General features: G+C 42.8%; 3 protein-coding genes and 1 non-coding gene across 5 annotated transcripts; 2 read left to right on the top strand and 2 right to left on the bottom strand.

Annotated features, from left to right (window-relative positions):
• Positions 1 to 76: 76 nt before the first annotated feature.
• Positions 77 to 10,905, bottom strand: ZSCAN26 (zinc finger and SCAN domain containing 26). Of its 2 annotated transcripts, XM_036869556.1 has the most exons (5): positions 10,837 to 10,868; positions 6,385 to 6,535; positions 4,671 to 5,156; positions 4,244 to 4,361; positions 77 to 1,010 (listed from the first exon to the last, which is right to left on the bottom strand). In XM_036869556.1, the coding sequence occupies exons 3-5, from the start codon at positions 5,088 to 5,090 to the stop codon at positions 109 to 111; spliced, it is 1,440 nt and encodes a 479-aa protein (XP_036725451.1). In that variant the 5' UTR covers positions 5,091 to 5,156; positions 6,385 to 6,535; positions 10,837 to 10,868; the 3' UTR covers positions 77 to 108. The 2 variants fall into 2 exon arrangements, with proteins under 2 accessions (XP_036725451.1, XP_036725450.1); XM_036869555.1 differs by lacking the exon at positions 6,385 to 6,535 and having other exon boundaries at positions 10,837 to 10,905.
• On the top strand, positions 5,647 to 8,227 carry LOC118903526 (protein BEX3-like). Its single transcript, XM_036868681.1, has 2 exons — positions 5,647 to 5,706; positions 7,740 to 8,227. The coding sequence occupies exons 1-2, from the start codon at positions 5,647 to 5,649 to the stop codon at positions 8,064 to 8,066; spliced, it is 387 nt and encodes a 128-aa protein (XP_036724576.1). The 3' UTR covers positions 8,067 to 8,227.
• LOC118904576 lies at positions 8,790 to 8,851 on the top strand. The gene has a single exon (XR_005022030.1). It is a non-coding gene; the product is annotated as a U7 small nuclear RNA (small nuclear RNA).
• Positions 10,906 to 15,077: 4,172 nt separating the features above from the next.
• Positions 15,078 to 17,267, bottom strand: NKAPL (NFKB activating protein like). The gene is given in 3 exon segments (XM_036869561.1): positions 15,078 to 15,141; positions 15,143 to 15,910; positions 15,912 to 17,267. Coding segments are annotated over 3 exon segments (1,209 nt in total). The 5' UTR covers positions 16,289 to 17,267.
• Positions 17,268 to 19,211: the final 1,944 nt, after the last annotated feature.

The following is a 19,211-nucleotide window of genomic DNA, read 5'->3' as shown; positions in this document are numbered from 1 at the left end:
TGGTGCCCAAGAGTTCTCTGCCAGAGTTGGCTAGAGTGACTTTTCCTAAAGTGCCAGCTTGCTTGTTAATGTACTGTCTCTGATGGTCCATAAGGAGAGGACACCTCATCAAGCCAGTTTGTCTTTGTGGTGATATCTCTGATGTTGAAAAAGACCTGACCTCTGCCTGAAGGCTTCTCCACATTCATTACACTCGTACGGTTTCTCCTCGTTGTGGATTCTCACGTGCTGAGTAAGGTGTGAGTTTAGTCGGAAGGCTTTCTGGCATACTGTACACTTGAAAGGTTTTTCTCCAGTGTGAATCCTGTGGTGTCGAATAAGGTCTGAGGTCAAACTGAAGGCTTTCCCACACTCGTTACACTGATGGCTTTTGGAGTGGCTGTGGATTCTCTGATGGTGGGTGAGGAGCAGGGCCTGACTAAAGGTTTTCCCACACTCCTTGCACTCACAGGGCTCCTCCTGACTGTGAATTCTCTGGTGTCGATTAAGGTGAGAGCTGCGCCGAAAGTTCTTTCCACAGTGGATACACAGGTAAGGTTTCTCTCCAGTATGGATTCTGAGATGTTCCAAAAGGCCTGCATTCTGGCTAAAGACTTTTCCACACTCCTTGCACTGATAAGGCTTCTCGCCAAGATGGATTTTCTGATGTCTGACAAGGTGTGAACTTCTCTGAAAGGTTTTCCCACACTCATGACACTGATGACCTTTCTCTCTAGAGTGGATTTTCTGATGTCCAGTAAGACTAGAACTCTGACACACTTCAGATTCACAGAGCTTTTCTCCCGTGTGTGAACCTTCATGCTTAATCAGGTCTGAGTGCTGGATGAACCCCTTCCCACATTCTGAGCATTTATAGTCAGTCTTCTCCTTGGCCTTGGCCTGCTGCCTATCCAAGTTAGAGTCCTCATAATGAGCCTCTTTGGGTTCAGATATTTTCCCAGATGATTCCACTCCTCCACAGGAGTCTGTGTCTACAACCAGCTTCCCATTCTCAGTCCTTGTCTCCTCACCTGAAACATTAAATATATACCACCAGTTACTTGTTTTTTGGTGCTTAGGGAAAGGAATCTACAACTAGGAGGAAAAAAAATTGAATCAAGCCATGTGTGCAAAGTGGAAATGTTGTGGGTGCTGGTGTTTGCATAGAACATACATGGAATGATACATAAGAAACTGTTTAACAGTGGCTGCCTTTGAGGGATTATGGTGAGAGGCAACTTATTGTAAATGGTTTGAGGTTTATCATGTGATATGCACATCTATACATACATACACACACACAGAAGTTAGCAAGCAAGCAAACTGTCATAAAGGGCATGGCTGTACGTTCTTGATAATGGCCTCATGTGGAAAATTAGAAAGCTAGGTCAACTGAGTACCCTGGGGCCAATAAGAAAGGGCTAGCACCAGAAATGAAGAAATAAACTGGAAATGAAGACATGCAGACGTGGTGCCAATTTTATCATGATTAACTGTGTAATCTTAGGTAATTCCTCTAGGCTCAGTGTCCTCACCAATAAATCAAAAACACTGGGCCACAAGGCCCTGAGGGTAAAAAGAAGTCCACAAAAATGTCTTAGCCTTTCCTGATCTCCTTGGACAGCAGTAACTGCTTTCCTGTGTGGTTCAATGGAGCTATTATATCTCAGTGTTGTAATAATTTGCTTATATGTCTGGAACATAAGACATGTAAGCAAATTATAACAATGTGTGCTGAATAAAACCTTTGCTCAGACACACAGGGAAGAGGGTGAGAGGGAACAGTAGATAGGATAAGTCTTTTAAGTCCAGGAGCCTGAAAGGAGATGCAAAGTCAGAATGAGAGAGTAAAAGGGGAGATGGATGGAGAAAATAGAAGAGGGAGCATCTAAGCAGCCCTCATAACAAGCAAATGAGGGTTACCCCGTGTAAGCAAGATAAAGGCAGCAGATCATTTAAAGAGTGAGAGTAGATGAGAAAGTGAAGGGTGTGGGAAGGAGACATCAGGGAAAGTAAAAGCACACGTGGGAGAGGGAAGATTAAAAACATGTACTGTGTGTAAAGGCCTTTTGCAAGAGGATGAAGTCACCTCCATGGGGGAGGGAGTGAGAGTTAAGGGATGAGAACAAGAGAGGTTCTTTTCCAGTGATTTTATAATGACAGACACAACTAAAAGGGGAGGCAGGGGCCTGCAAAACTGAAAAACAACCTGAACTTGAATATAAAATAACAGGGCTTCCCTAGTGGCGCAGTGGTTAAGAATCCACCTGCCAACACAGGGGACACAGGTTTGAGCCCTGGTCCGGGAAGATCCCACATGCCGCGGAGCAACTAAGCCCGTGCACCACAACTACTGAGCCTGTGCTCTAGAGCCCACAAGCCACAACTACTGAGGCTGCACACCACAACTACTGAAGCCCGCACACCTAGAGCCCGTGCTCCGCAACAAGAGAAGCCACCGCAATGAGAAGCCCAGGCACCGCAATGAAGAGTAGCCCCCAGTCGCCACAACTAGAGAAAGCCCGTGGGCAGCAACGAAGACCCAATGCAGCCGAAAGTAAATAAATAAGTAAATAAATAAAAGAAGAATATAAAATAACATTTTCAACAGATCTAGAGGGTAAGGAACAGTTTCAAGAATCTACTATTGCTAAATCTACTTTTCATACTTAAAATAAACACCCATCACTGATTACACAGCATAAATTCATTTCTGCAAGGCTGTTTAGAAAAGGTAGGCCTCTCTCTTTCAGCGACTTTACTCAGAAAGCTTCCAGAAGAAGAGGACTTTTGAAGCAGACTCAGAAATTGAGCAGGGGGAGTAGGTAGTAGGTAAAAGAAGCCTTTAGAATTGAAATCAACCATTCATCAAATAGACATTTACTGAAGGTCTACTCTAGTCCAGGGACAGTAGCAGACTCAGGAAACAAAACAAAGCCCCTGCCCTTTTGGTCTGGTGGGAGAAAAAGAGAAGTAAACCAGCAACTCTAATATAATACTAACAGTTCCGTGGTAGGAGAAAACTTGGAGCTCTAGCAGCAGAGGTGGGGAAACGGATCCAGACTTGGAGAAATTAGGGAAGGACAAAGAAAGTGATATCTAAGCTAGGTCCTGAAGGATGAGTAGGAATTAGCCAGGGAGAGTGAGGAAAAAGTATTCCAGGCAGAAGAGGAGCAAATGGGAAATGGAATGCAACTCAGCATGAGGGGGAACACACAGTGTGAGCAGGTGGGACAAAAGGCGATTAATTGTCCCAATGTGTCTGGGACTGAGGGGTTTCCCGGCACATGCAACAGCTGGAGCTAAAAGTCTCAAGCAAATCGGAGCAAGCTGGTGATGTTAGTGGACATGGGGCTGCAAGGTCTACAAATGCCAGAACATGCCGTGTGAGGCCTTTGTTAAAGGTTATTGGGAGTCACTGAAGGTGGTGGGTTGGTTTTTATTTTTTACTCTTTATTATGGAATATTTCAAACATCAAAAAAAAAAAGTTGAAAGAATAACATTACTTAGCTCACTGAAGGGCTTTAACGAGGAGAGCAACATTAATGAATGTGTTTAAATGACAGAGAATGAACAGGAGGTAATTTAACTTCAGTGGAAGCACTAAAATGACACAGTAAAACAAAAAGAGAAGCAGGGCTTGTATCAGACTGGAAAGAGGAGAAAATGAAAGGGATAGAAATTAGAAAGAGAAATTCAGAGTCAAAGAAAATATGGTAGAGCAAAAAAAAAAATAATTCAGGCAACATTTAGAAGTAAAAGACAGTAGTCATTTACAATAATCTGAATGTGGTAAGAAGAAACGAGTAATGAATCATGTGGTTGGAATTCTTTGCCTTGGGTAAGAAACTAGCACTCCTTTTTTAATTCACCCCTACAGTAATGGGGAGAAGAGGAAGGTGAAGGTCTACACAGGAGAAGCATTCAGTTTTAACTGAACAAAAAAACCCCCCAAACTAGAAGCATCCAAAAACAGAAACAAGGATTAGGAAAAAAGGAAATGTCTGGGGTGATGGAAACTTTTATATCTTGATTGTGGTGATCATTAGACAGCTACAATTATTTCATGTTTGTGAAAAGTCATTGGCCTGTACACTTACAAAGAGTGAATTTTACTGTGTGTAATTTATACCTCAGTAAACCTGACTCAAAACAAGAAGAACAAGACACAAAATGCCAAGGGTGCTGAGCAGGGCCTCGGGTCGGGGGGCACCACAAAGCCCACCACATCTCACATGCAGGAAGATGCAGTCTACTTCTTACCCTTCTGTCTCTTGGGCTTGGGAATTGCACCCTCAGGCTGGACCTGCTGCTTCGGCACTGCTTTCAGAAGGGCCGTCTCCTCCACAAGCATCTTCTGTTTCTTTGCCTGGTTTGGGTCCTAGGGATGATTAGGTACACGTGGGTTTAGGAGGAAACTGCTGTTCAGAAAAGCACTTCAATGTTAGAAAAGACAGCAAAGAGAAAAGACAGAAGGGCAAAGAAAAGAGGCTGGAGAACCTGGAGCACATTCAGTTTCCTCCCAGCAGAGACAGGTAAGGCTGAGGTAAGACCTTCAGCAATGAACAGCCAGACTGAAAAGAAACTGAACCAAAGCTTAGCGATTCTCCCACTGGTGAGCTCATGGCCACCGCTCTGGCCAGAGGTCTCAACTCCTGCTTTCCTGCAAAAGAGCACATCTGACCCTTACCACCTGTTGTTCTGTTCCTCCCAGTTCTGGCTGCAAATGCTCCAGTACAACAACCACATCTTCCCCACTCTCTGGGTGATGCTCCCGCACCCGGGCCTGCAACTCCTCAGGCAGGATGGTCAGGAACTGCTCCAGCACCAGCAGCTCCAGGATCTGCTCCTTGGTGTGGGCCTCGGGCTGCAGCCACTGTCGGCAAAGTTCCCGGAGCCGGCTCAGTGCTTCTCGAGGTCCTGTGGTCTCTTCATAGCGCAACTGCCTGAACTGTTTGCACAATGGCTCCTGCCCGAGGCCTGCGCCGTTTCCTTGCAGCTTGACCCCCTGTTCCCGAGTACAGTGGTGACCCTCCTTCACTAAGTGAAGTCCCTCCTTCTTCAGATTCAGAGGAGCCGGGGAAGGAGTGGTTACCAATGCTGTCGCCATCCCCAGCTTCAGACTGCTCTCGCTGTTCTGGAGAACTTTCTTTTGACTGCCTCCTCAGGGATACCCCTGAAAATGTAATAACAAGAATCACAGAAACAGTAATATTATAGTAATAATAATGATAATAACCACAATAGCAATACCCCTTTGTTGGGTTTATACATTTCCAATAATTACTATCCATTTTTTTTCCTCTCTGAAACAACCATACAAAATGAGAAGACTCTGTTTTACAGAAGACTGCCAGCTAACATAGCAGGAATAACAGATTTGAAAAAAATCACCATTTTGTAGCCCTTGAGGAAATAACTGTTTCAATCAAGGACCACAAATGGGTGAAATCATTGGGTGAAAGGAGTAGGGGAAAAGGACAATCTCATAGTCTCAGAGAATCACCACACTGATTGCTTATGAATTACAAGGGGAAGAATGGAGCTATCTGGCAGTCACAAACTTAATCAAATGAAACCTAGTAACACCAACAGCAAGACAACGGACCTTGTGCCTTACCACTTATGTAGCATTTTTACTAAAAGTGTTTAACATGAATCTAACAATGAGGAAACTTTCAGATAAATCCAGAATGTCCAGAATGCAGCTTCTCTACAACAGGCAGGTACTCTTCCAAACAATCAATTTCGTGAAAATAAAAAGAAGGTGTGGGGAAGGTATTTTTCTAGATTAAAGAGATACAGCAAAATGCAATGTGTGAAATTTGCTCTTGAGTTAAAAAAAAAAGATACGGGGCTTCCCTGGTGGCGCAGTGGTTGAGAATCTGCCTGCCAATGCAGGGGACACGGGTTCGAGCCCTGGTCTGGGAAGATCCCACATGCCGCGGAGCAACTAGGCCCGTGAGCCACAATTACTGAGCCTGCGCGTCTGGAGCCTGTGCTCCGCAACAAGAGAGGCCGCGATAGTGAGAGGCCCGCGCATCGCGATGAAGAGTGGCCCCCGCTTGCCGCAACTGGAGAAAGCCCTCACACAGAAACGAAGACCCAACACAGCCAAAAATAAATAAATAAATAAATGATTAAAAACTTAAAAAAAAAAAGATACAAGTATGTTTTGAAGAATTCAGAAATCTGAATATGAATAATATATATACGCAAACTATGGCCCAGCAGACCAAATAGAGCCCAAAGGCTGTTTTCGTACATAAATCTTTACTGGAATACAGCCAAACCCATTTGTTTAGATAGTGTTTACATCTGCTTTCACAATACACTGGCAGGACTGAGTACTTGAACAATGGCGCACTGACCCCTGTGTAGTCAAAAATCCGTGTACTACTTACTATTTCTGCTTCAAACACAAAGGAACTGGTAGATGACCAAGGGTAGGAAGCTGAAACAGCTTGGATAGGATCAGGATTCAAACTCTAGTTCTTTTGACTCCACATATTGTGATCTCTAATCAAACACAAACTTTTCCCCACACTTAAAGGTCTGTAAGAGGAAAACACAGGTATTGATACTATTGATATATTTATTGAAAAAATCCGGGCTTCCCCGGTGGCGCAGTGGTTGAGAATCTGCCTGCTAATGCAGGGGACACGGGTTCGAGCCCTGGTCTGGGAAGATCCCACATGCCACGGAGCAGCTGGGCCCGTGAGCCACAACTACTGAGCCTGCGCGTCTGGAGCCTGTGCCCCGCAACGGGAGGGGCCGCGATAGTGAAAGGCCCGCAGGCCCGCGCACCGCGATGAAGAGCGGTCCCCGCACCGCGATGAAGAGTGGCCCCCCACTTGCTGCAACTAGAGAAAGCCCTCGCACGAACCGAAGACCCAACACAGCCAAAAAAATAAATAAAAAATAAATAAATAAAGTAGCTATTAAAAAAAATAATAATAAATAAAATAAAATAAATAAATAAATAAATTATGGTATATCCACACAATGGAAAGCAATACAACATTTAAAAAAAAGAAAAAAAAAGAAAAAATCCGCACATAAGTGGACCTATGCAGTTCAAACCCTTCTGTTCAAGGGTCAACTGTAGTTGCCATAGAGATCATATCACCTGCAAAGCTCAAAACATTTACTATCTGGCCCTTTACAGAAAAAGTGTGTAGATCTTAAGAGTTTTCTCAGGTGGTCACGTAAGAGAATATCCTTATTCTCAGGAGATGGTACTAAAACTTATTTTCAAATGTTTTGGGGAGGGGGGATTACGGGGGGCGGTAAGTGGAGAGAGAGAGAGAACACAAATGTAGCAGGAAGTTCACAGCTGCTGCTATATGAGGGGTATATCGTATTAATTGTACTACTCTTTCAAATTTTCGGTAGATTTGAAAATTCTCCAAATGTTGAGAGGAGAAAAAAGACACAAAATGAGTAAAACTGCTTGTAGGTTCATTAATTAAAGCCAGTATCAGAATTAACTAAAAGAATATACGGATATTCATAACTCATCTCATTTACAGACTGTCTACAATGTGCCAGACTCTCTTAGTTGCTGAGATACAGAGATAAAAGAACTCCTTGGCCTTTACAGCTCTCTGCTCCGTAAGAAATCTCAAGTGAATTAGCAGGTCAGAAAAGGCTTTCTGAAGGCCCCTGCCCCCACCCCGGCCCTTTGCAGGTCTTCGGGACTAAGCATCTAGGCGGCGCACTCGTGGCGAGAATCACGAGCAGGAGGCAGCAAGGATAGGTCCAGGAAAACGAAGAAATAGAGCAGCCTGTGCAGAATGGAGAGGTAGACCGCCCTTTGGGAGGGGGCGAAGGCCACCAGCCAGCAGGAAATAATAGACAGGGACAGGCTCGCCGACTTGCCCCTAATTTCCGATGGGCCATACCCAAGAGGCAGGTCAGCGATGGGATGGGTGGAGATGGAGATGATATGGAAATGTTCATGGAGGAGATGAGAGAAATCAGGAGAAAACTTAGGGAGCTGCAGTTGAGGAACTGTCTGCATATCCTTATGGGGGAGCTCTCTAATCACCATGACCATCATGATGAATTCTGCCTTATGCCTTGACTCCTGCCATTTTCCACAAGATTAATACTGTGATTCCCACTGTCATTCTCCTTTTCCTTGCATTTTCCTGATATGCCTTTACTGATCCACTTGCTGTGAACCTTATGTAATTTCCATGTGTCAGGTGGGTTCTGTGTTACCAGCTTCTCATTGGAGGTTGCGTTGGCACCCAATCTAAGTTTCTGTCAACAGTAGAGTTTCACCCATTTGCATGGAAAAATGTAAAGCTAATAAAGCAATTAAATAGCAAAAAAAAAAAAAAAAGGAAAGAAAGAAAAGGCTTTCTGGAGGTGAGTCCTTCTGACTCTTACAAGACAAGTGAAAGTTAGACTAGAAAATCGGGAAAGGGTTTTTCAGACAGAGAGAAGTCTGAGCACAGAACTGTTGGAAAACCTCACATCTTCAGGGTAGTTGTTAGTTATGGCTGGGAAAAGGCTAAGTGGGGCTGGAACCCTGGGAAACACCGACATGTAAGGAAGAGAAGTAAGAAGGAACAACTGCAGAGGTAGGAAAACAAGGATAGTAGTATCTAGAAGGCCAAGGGGATCTGTTTCTGTAAGTGTGGAGTGATGGAAAGAGCCTGGGCCTCAGACAGGCCTGGGTTCTAGTCTAGCTCTGTCACTTACACTGTTTGTTTACTCATTTGTAAAATGAAGGTAATACCTAATTCACAGAGATGTTTTGAGGTAAATGAGATAATAATTGTAAAGAATAGTAACTAAATAGTGGTACAGCTCTTTTAGAATTTGTTTAGCAGGTTTTCTGGTCTGCACTGGAACATCCCCCCACCCCCAGAAAAAGAATAGCAACTGACTGATTTATAATTGGAATTATAAAGAGGCAGTGTTCAAGAGTGAAATGTTTTAGGAAGGTGCGTTCACCTACGAACTGACATATGCACTTAATTAAAAAACAAAGAGGTCATTGTGACCTCTGTGAAGGCAATTCTGGTCATGGGATAGGGAGGACAGTCACCTTGCCACAGGAGAATGAGAAAATGGCAAGAGTAAGCAAAAATTACTTTCAAAAAATAGGACATTGAAAGGAAGGAGAGAAATAGGACATAAGATAGGAGGGGGTAATGTAGAGGACAGGTATGTCTGTAAGTTCAATTACTATCTTTATGCTGATGACTTCCTTATTTTTCAGCCCAGATACCTCAAGAGTGCCAGATCTATATTTCCTTCTGGCTATCTGGTTTCTGGATACCTTACAAAAGCCTTTCAAAAAAAAAAAAAAAAAAAGCCTTTCAAACCCAACATGTCAAAAATGAACTCAGAGAATTCCACCATCGTCCTTTGAAACAGGCTCTTGGTATGTGGAGAGTGAGCATTCTTGATTTTGATGACTCTTGAGTGACTCTAGAAATCAGTGAATAGCGTCTGCCAACTGCTGGCACACACTTCTGAACCAATATGCGTGAGGCTCACTCAGTTAGTGGCTGCGGCCAGTTAGGTTCCAAATTCAGCTAGCTGTTATATATTCCTGGATGTGTATTAGAGTAGCACTCCGAGCTGATATTTTTCTCTGTCAAAAATGGACTTATAATTCAAAAAGCCAATCCTGCTGCAGTTGACCCCTGAACAACACAAGTTTGAACTGCGCAGGTCCACTTATACTGACTGATACATGGATTTTTTTTTTTTTTTCCAATAAATAGGCTGAACTCTGCAGTGGGCTTGAATCTGCGATGCGGCCTTGTGAATACAAAGGACTGACTGTAAAGTTATACTCAGATTTTCGACTGCACTGTGGGTAGGAGCCCTTAACTCCGGCATTGTTCAAGGGGCAACGGAACTCTTAATGAAAGTGAAAAAAAAGCCTGCGAAAGTAATGATTCTTAGACAGAAAATAAAAATGGTTAATTTTATGTGACAACTTGACTGGGCCACCGAGTACCCAGATATTTGGCCAAACATTACTCTCGTGTTTCTGTGAGGGTGTTTTTGGATGAGATTAACACTTAAATCACTCGACTGAGTAAGTAGATCGCTCTCATTAATGTGAGTGGGCTTCATCCAATCAGTTGAAGGCCAGAATAGAAAAAAAAAAAAAAGGCTGACTTTCCCCAAGTAAGAGAGAATTCTCCCTGCCTGACAGCCTTCAAACTGGGACCGGCTTTTTTCCTGCCTTCCTACAGTCTGTTCTCATCATGAGCTCCCAGCTGTAGATGCTTTAAAACATGTCAGATGTTTTTCCTTTGCTTAAAAATTTCCGACAACTCTTCACGCCAAGAAATGACCAAATTCCTTACACAATACAATGCCCACTTTTTCTACAGGCCTCCTCCCACCCCCCAATCTTTCTGATATCATCTTCTACACACTTCCCCCTTGTTCACTGCGCTCCAACCACTCTGGTCTCCCTGCCATTCCTCGAATATGTTAAGCAAGCTCCCGCTTTAGGGCCTTTGAACTTGCTGTTCCCCCCTGCTTAGAAAATTCGTACCCCCAAAGGCCACACAGATCTTTTAACCTCCCTCAGGTTTCTGCTCAAATGTTACCTTCTAAGGCTTACCTTTAATAGGTATTTAAAATTGAGCTCAGTGGATGAAAAATATACAGCAGAAGGTTGTGCCCCAATAACTAGATCCACAGCATCATTCCCCTCCTAGGGCCCAGGATTGACACCTCTCGCCCGCCCCCGCCCCAAGTCCACACGGCCCCTCTGTCGGGTAAGGCTTCCCTGCGCTTCCACCCTCAGGGAATCAGCTAATCCCCAGCCCACGGGCTGCAGTTCCTCCCCAAGCTGGGGCACAGTCACCACTCACCGCTCCAACGACCGGCAGGAAGGGCCAAAGACGCTCAAGCCCCGTCTTAGCTCTTTGCTGATCTCCGGCTCTCGCTCCGCAGCTCACTCTAGCGTCGCTCTAGGACTGCGGGAGGACCGCGGCTCGATGGCCTTCTGCTCCCGCCTCGCAGGAGGAGGCCAAGCTCCCAATGGTTGGCTGAACGTTCTCCAAGTCCCGCGGCTGAGAGGGGCGTCCCGGTGTGCGCTTAAGGTTTTTTCATTTTTTAAGCCGAAATTTATTTTATTCATGTAAAAAACAGGCCAGCTCACTTTACTGTTATCACAAACAGCTGGCATTCCACTTTGCTTACTCACGTAATTAAAACACGGACACATATATTACCATTTCTCCCCAATTTAAAAAGTCATCAAATACAGTGGAAAAAATAAACGTCAAAGTATTTTGAAGATTAAATTGAACAATGAACGTATATTTAGATTGAAGGGTTTAAGGTAATAAAAAATTAAGAATTGTTACAAAACGCAAGTTCGTGAGCTGGACGCACAGTGAGGCCAAACAAACCAAAACGTCGGAGTCTGGAACAGAGAAAGGTTTATTGCAGGACCAAGCAAGGAGAACGCGTGGTCAGTGCTCAAAAACACCTCCAACTCCCCAAAGGTTTTCAGCAAAGCATTTTTTAAAAAGCCAGGTGACGGTGATCAAGCTCCTGCGCACTTCTCTGATTGGTTGGTGTTGCGGTAACAGGGCGGTTAACATTATCAGTTCTTAGGAGCCTGTAGGTCTGGGGGCTCATGATCATCAAGTAGTTAATTTCTTCCATTTGGTGGTAATTTTAGCATCTGTAAAACAACTCAGGAATAATGCATCAGATACTATTATCTATGTATCTCTACTTCAGAGAGGAGCTACAGCAGAGGATATGGGGGAGGTGTCTGTCCTGGGAAGGCTCCATAGGGTCCTGCTCAGTTACAGTCTGTCTATTACTATGGGAGAGAATAATCAACAATTATTCTCTGCAATGTATGGGGGTGAGGGGGTGGTGCAGGGGATCATATCACTACAAAAATAAATTATGCAGAAGAAAACAAATATTCCCTCTCTTGTCCACCTCATCACAAACTGTATTTTTACAGTCTGTGAACAAAATAAACCCTTTAAAACACCTGAACAAACTTTGGTTTAATCATTGATAATTTTGAAACAAATATCATACTAACCATGGTTTTATGACATAATTCATATTGTTTCAAGCCTGAAATTATCATAACAGGAAAGAAAAAAAATTCTATCATCAGGAGAGTTATCGTCTCCTTGAGGGTCAGAGCTCGAAAATATCTTTTAAAAGTTAAAGTAAAATATATTTACTTAAAAACTTTTCCTTAGGCTAACAAATCCAGTCAATGCAAATATTTTACTAATTAGAAGTTAATATTCTGTCCTGAAGAAAAAACATACATCTGATTTTTCAAATTTATAAAGAAAGGCTTTCCCCCCAAAAAATTATGCAAGGAGTAAACATAAATTTTAATTTTAAAAGGAAGTAAATGTATTCTAATTCATTTACCCCCTTTCAAACTCCCTACCATGGCTGGCTTCTTAAATATCACTCATATTATCAAGGCTGAGATTATTGGTATTGCATTGTTTATCCCATGAAAATAAATACACTTAATGTAACAGCTTGACAAACAAGAGTTTTTCAACAAAAATTCAAGGTGTGCATTTTTATGTAGTCTGTCTGTATCTTTTGGAAGGGGTAGAGGTAGATAAGGTGAGAACAAATCAAAATGCAATTTTTACCAAGACAGAGCTACATTTCACTAGTAATACAAGTCAATTTTCGAACTTGAGATTTTCATTTTCCAGGATTATCCTCATTTTTGTAAACAAAACAGTTGTCTATATGTTTCCATCAGGTCCATTCATAGGATATTTAAAATAAAAGCTTCCTTTTCTATATGATCAGAGGCACTATTGCATTACAGCCATGAGTTACAAGTATCCCAGTAGCATGTAAAATTCTTTGATGGCAGGGATCAAGCCTAACTTGCTCTTTGGTTTATCCCTAATATCTGCTATAGTGCCTAGCACATAGAAAGCACTTATAAATACCTTCCATTTGATTTAATAATTCCACTTCTAGATGGCCATTTTTAGATGACCCAAAGGACTTTTGACCCAATAATTAATTCTATTTCTAGATGAGTATGCTACAGATAATACTCTCATACATCCACAAAGATTTTCACTGCAAGTATTGTATAATAGCAAAATACAGAAAACATCTTAAACATTGGATAAAACATGGTTCTTTCATACAATAGAATATTATAAAGTCATTAAAAAGAATGAGATAGATTTACATGCATTGATATAAAATATCTCCAATATATATTGTTTAGTGAAAAAAGCAAGGTATAGATCCATCTGTATAGTGTGGTATGGTTTGTTTCTAAAAATGGAAATATACATATGTAACAAGGTGGCTTTCACCCAACTCTCTTTGGGGAAAATCTCAAGCTAGTGTGGTCCAGTGTCAATCAAGTCACATACTGGGGTAAAAGTGCCCTTCTACATCACTCTGCCCTGCCAGATTCTAGAACTGCACTCCTTCACCTTCAGCTCTGTGGGGTTACCAGGGTCTTGAGCCTTGAAAAGGGGCTTATCCAAATTAGTTTGGTTAGCGCTGAAGTCTCAGAGTTCAGGAAGATGTCACTGGATGACAACAAAAGCCTTACACAGAACATCAGTGCAGCTCACTCTAAAAGTCTTTTCCAGCATTGGTGCTAGCCAGCCTCTCAATGCTAACTCTTTTGTCCACCTGGTCCCTCCTGATCTGATCTCCTTTTCATGAGCTCCTCCTTTATTCTCATTTTGTTCTTTCTCCTCCTAGTCTAGCTGGTGCCTAATCTACTCTTTGGTATACTCAAGCGCTCTGGATCGTTATCTTTTTTATGTCTATTTTTATGGATAAATCCTATCACCCCTTCAATCAGGTACTCGGCTTCTAAGTCAAAGCCAAGATTTTCTTCAAGAAAACTTTGGCTTTCAGCACCTGTACTCTCTATTCTATATTTTAAAAAAAATCATTCAAGACTGTAGTGGGCATTTGTTGGTTGCCTACCCCCCCCCTTCCCAACATTACTCTGATTTTCACTCAGGTATCCATTCCTTGCCCATGTAGCCCATTAGGGTGACAAAACCTGCAGATTCAGGAGTAGGCCATTCTATTTCCCTTGCAACAATTCCTTTTCTGAGGAAGGGCATGTGACCTAAGCTAATCTAATTAGGCTGCATCTCAGTATACTTGTTTGGAATGCCAGGACAAAAATGTTCTCTCTTCATAGGTGGACCAGGAAAATATATAACCAAACTCAGGAGCTTTGGCAGCCTTTTCGTTATTTAAGGGAAACCAGCCTGAAGAGGAAAATGAGCCAATAAACCTCTACTTTTTAACTCAGTGTTAAATGGAAACCAGAAGTATACACTCAATTGAATCCTTTGTTCTTTCTGGGGTTCTTCTGGTTCTCCCTGGGGTAAATGAACGGCTCCATGAGGCAATGAAGCCCTCAAAGAGAGAAAAGTCAGAGCAACAGGGAAAAAAACAAAAACAAAAAACCCCTTCAGGTTAATAGATTCAGTCTTCAGCCTACAACATACATGCTTGTATATACACGGAACTTATGGACAGATATAGAAGATTCCAAAAAGAGATTTCTTTGGGGAGAAGGATCAGGGGCTGGGGTAAAAGACTTACATTTTACTGACTTTCCTCCTGTAGTGTTCGAATATTTTAAAAAACGTGCACATTTTACTTTTAAAATTAAAAATAAAAAATAAATTACTAAAGAGATCTCAAAAAGCAGTTTTTTCTTGAGGAACTTAGATACAGCAGCACCATAAAGCCTTTTAAATTTTATTTATTTATTTATTTACGGCTGTATTGGGTCTTCGTTTCTGTGCAAGGGTTTTCTCTAGTTGCAGCGAGCGGGGGCCACTCCTCATCACGGTGCGTGGGCTTCTCACTGTCGCGGCCTCTCGTGCGGAGCACAGGCTCCAGAGGCGCAGGCTCAGTAATTGTGGCTCACGGGCCCAGTTGCTCCGCGGCATGTGGGATCCTCCCAGACCAGGGCTCGAACCTGTGTCCCCTGCATTGGCAGGCGGATTCTCAACCACTGCGCCACCAGGGAAGCCCCCATAAAACCTTTTAATTTTGGTCATATAAAATTCTTAAAAGTCCGGCTATAGAACAAAAGTTCTTATTTGTCATCTTTCCCTTTTGTCTTTCAGTACACCATCTCTCTGAAACTAACTAGAATCTTATTCTCTCTTCCGTCTCTCTTCTTGGTTAAAGGATGCAAGGGCTCTCTTCTCATCAGCACTATAGATCTGGTTCTCTTTACGCAGTCGCACAGCTTCCATTCTGCGATGCCTGCTACCACTCATAACATAACCTAAGCATTCAAAAGAAGCAATCTCTTCACTTCTCAGCCCAATTTCACCTCTTCGTGGGATACGCTTTCCAGCTTTTACATACTCAGCCATAGCTGCACCTTCACCTGGAAGCAGAGCATGGCCGTAGTTCAAAGGTTTCTCATCTTGAGAGGTGTGTATTATAGGTGCCTCTGGACCTATTAGAGCCATGTTATCTGCAATCTTTGACTGCTCAATCCAGATATCTTCTGGCAACTCCCCTTCTGAATCCTTACAGCTTTTGTCACTGGATTCTTTTTTAGTCTTCTTCGTCTTTTTCTTGGGTTTTTTAGCTCTGTGTTTCTTTTTCTTCTCTTTCTTCTTGGCTTTTGTTGCTCTCTTTTCATCATCATCAGAGCTAGTGTTGTAGTTTGAATTACTGTCACTATTATCAGAATATTTCCTGTGTTTTCCTTTGGACTGTTTCTTTCTTTTCTTATTTTTTGAATGACTGGTCTTCTTTTTCCTTTTTTCTTTGGAGCTGGATTGTGAACTGCTGCTCTTCTTAGTCTTTACCTCTTCATCCTCAACCGGGGTGTGTTCACCAGAATCTGGCTCAGGAAACTCTGGAGACAGCCCCCACACCTCAGGTGCTCCCGACTCCCCAGTCCTTTCTCTCTTTCAGCCTCCCCTGGCGATAGCTCTCCTCCTTCTCCTTCTCATAGTCTTCCGCCCACTGACTGTCGCCCGCATAGTGGTGGTGATGGTAGCGGTATCCGCCATAGTAGACAGAAGAGGACGAGAAAGCGTAGTTGCGGAGCCCGGTGGGCCACTCTCGAGATCCAGAGCGGCTAAAGGTACAAGGAGCGCCGAAGCCCGACCCACCCCACTGAGGCCTGAGGCCCTCGCGGCCGCGGGAGTGCGAGTGGGAGTGGGAACGGCTGCCCCACGGGGATGGTCTGGCCTGCGCGGAAGGCAGGCTCCCCGACGAGCTGCGTCGCCGTCTCCTAGAGCCTGGGGTGTCCTCGGGGTAGCGCGACCGGTACACTGGAGCCATGAGCTGCGCTTTCACAAGGGCAGTTACTACGAAGACCGGGACTGACGGCGATTCCCGGCCAAGCAAGCGCTCTAGCAACGGTCCGGCGCACGACTTCCGCTTCCGGCGCTTGCCAGAAGAAAACCCAATCAGCACGTGGACTGTGAGGCCCCCGCTTTGGCTGAGGCTGTGTGGTGGCCTCTTCAAAAGAGCGGATAAAGGGGGCGTGGCCGTGCCTGTTGTCAGAATTTACATTCCCCATCCTGAGCCCCGTGGGAACGTAAAAAGAGGAATTCGCATCAATGAATCCCTCTACTGTTCAACACTCCCTTCTCTACCTGGTTACTTGCCTTTAAGCATCTTGATACCCTCTCTCCTATCATTCTCACTTCCGCCCTCTTTATCTTTACCGCTTAGTGAAGTTTCCCTACTTCTCACGCTCCTCTTGTTAACTCCTTAAAAAGGACCTTGTCCACCATCTTCATGGCAGAGATACGTTTACGTTTATTAATGACTACCAAATCCCACTTAGAAGCAAGAACCAGAACTTATTTTAAAATCAAAGTTTGAGCTCAGCCTGAGTTAAGTGAGGACCGGAGTCATGATTTGTATTCTTAAATCGCAGAAACACACGGAAGCATCTAACCCAGGTTTGTAGATGTCTCCTTATCTAGTTGAGCTTTTCAGAAACTGTTGTTTGGAAATCACGCTCCGCACACACTTTGTTCACTCTCTAAAATGGCAAACATTTCATGCAAGATTACTTCCCCCGGATCTTAAAATGTGCATAGACATTACCGTCATCTTGGTTCTCTACAGTTAAGTTGACCTGCTCAGTTAGTTGACAGACTTGGAAAGTGACAGAAAAGTTAAGTCAGAACTTAGGAATGGTGCTTTCCTGGTGCTAGGAGTCTAAATGAATAAAATGGAGAAATTAAATTAAATAGAATCAAATGAGGTCATTTGATCTAAGTAGAATTTTAGTAATGTGATTGAAGGAAACAAGGACTGGCATGGTGTCCTGCCATAAACTATGCTACCTTAGGAACTGGCAAATAGGAGGGAGTATTAAAAATGAATGGTCACGGGGCTTCCCTGGTGGCACAGTGGTTGAGAATCTGCCTGCTAATGCAGGGGACACGGGTTCGAGCCCTGGTCTGGGAAGATCCCACATGCCGCGGAGCAACTACGCCCGTGAGCCACAACTACTGAGCCTGCGCGTCTGGAGCCTGTGCTCCGCAACAAGAGAGGCCACGATAGTGAGAGGCCCACGCACCACGATGAAGAGTGGCCCCCGCTTGCCGCAACTAGAGAAAGCCCTCGCACAGAACGAGACCCAACACAGCCAAAAATAAATAAATAAACAAACAAATAAACAAAAACAAACAAAATGAATGGTCACATGTATGGTGAAATATCACAATAGATAAAGTATTACAGAAGTAAAAATGTCATACTTTATGTAAAAAAAAATTCTTTTGGATAAAATAAAGCCACTTTGTATTAGATGGGGTTTTCAATATTGACTGATTGATGGAATATCTCTTTCAGATAATATATAGAATTAGTTTAGAATATAGTTTTGTTCCTTAAGAAAACTATTATCTAGAACAGGGATTAGCAAACTTTTTCTGTAAAAGGCCAATAGTAAATATTTTAGACTATGTGGGCCAAGAGACAAAATTGAGGCTATTATGTATGCACTTATATAATAAGACAAAAAACAAATTTCCACACATTTTTATTAATGAAATATAATTATCTTATTTAAACTATAATAATTGAGTACAAATTTTCATAATACAGGTCTTCTGATGGGAAGAATGAAAACAATTTTTTGAGAAAATAACATTTTGCTTAATTGGGGTGCTGCCATTGTAGAGCAAAAGAAGCGCCATAGACAATATGATCACATTTATAAACTAACTCCAGAGTGAATTTTTCTAATGATGACAGAGGCCCAAACATGGAGAGAGAGCTTTTCTCTACATTTCATTTTAAGGGGCTTTTTTCCCATTAAGAAGGAATGTTATCTTTTAAGGAGTATCTTGTTGGTGCTAGAATGTTGCTCTATATGGTTGAACAGGTATTTCTGCTGATGGGGAGGTTTGGTTGATGCATAATGCAGATACACAATGCACAGTAGAGGAAAGAGAGGAGGCCAAAGGGCAGAGAAAAATTTTTTTTTTTTTTTTTTTTTGGCCACACCACGCGGCATGCGGGGTCTTAGTTCCCCGACCAGGGATTGAACCCAGGCCCCCTGCAGTGGAAACACAGAGTCTTAACCACTGGACCGCCAGGGAAGTCCCCAGAGAAAATTTTTTATGTTTAAATTTTCCTTGTCTTGCCATAAAATATGAATTTTATTTCACAAATAATACAAAAGAACAAGCTGGATCAATTTCCAGTTTCACTCATTTAATAGGAACTCTGCTAGGGGCTAAGGATGCTCTGGTAAGCCTGTCATTTATCTCACACATATGCCTCAGCGCTTCTATATGCCCTGCTGTAGCGGGTCTGAAAGGCTACAAACTTCATTTCCGAGCATCCCAATGCTGATGGGCAGAATTGGTGAGGAACAGAGGGAAGAAAATGGTTAAAAGTTTTAACACTTTAGTTAATACCTGAAACTATAGTTATTTTCTGACAGCTTGGAAATTATGCAATGTGTTAGCTGTTTAAGAATTCACTCAGATGAAAGGAATAATCACATGGTTTATTACTATTATACAAATAAGTTACATTAGGGTTGTTCAGATTTTTTTTTTCCTAGACCCTTAAAAATCTTGAAGTAGCTTAGGAATTTGAATAAAAATGGGAATTTGGAAAGTTGTGCAGAGGATTTTGGATGACAACCCAATTCCTAATAAACAAAATACATGGAACAGGCAGGAATATATCATAGTATTCAGCCATTAATTGGGAAAGGAGACCAGGAGCACTT

Source organism: Balaenoptera musculus, chromosome 11, assembly GCF_009873245.2.
Source record: "Balaenoptera musculus isolate JJ_BM4_2016_0621 chromosome 11, mBalMus1.pri.v3, whole genome shotgun sequence".
Classification (NCBI taxonomy): domain Eukaryota; kingdom Metazoa; phylum Chordata; class Mammalia; order Artiodactyla; family Balaenopteridae; genus Balaenoptera; species Balaenoptera musculus.
The sequence above is the reverse complement of the archived record's forward strand: the minus strand, read 5'-3'. Positions and strand labels throughout refer to the sequence as shown.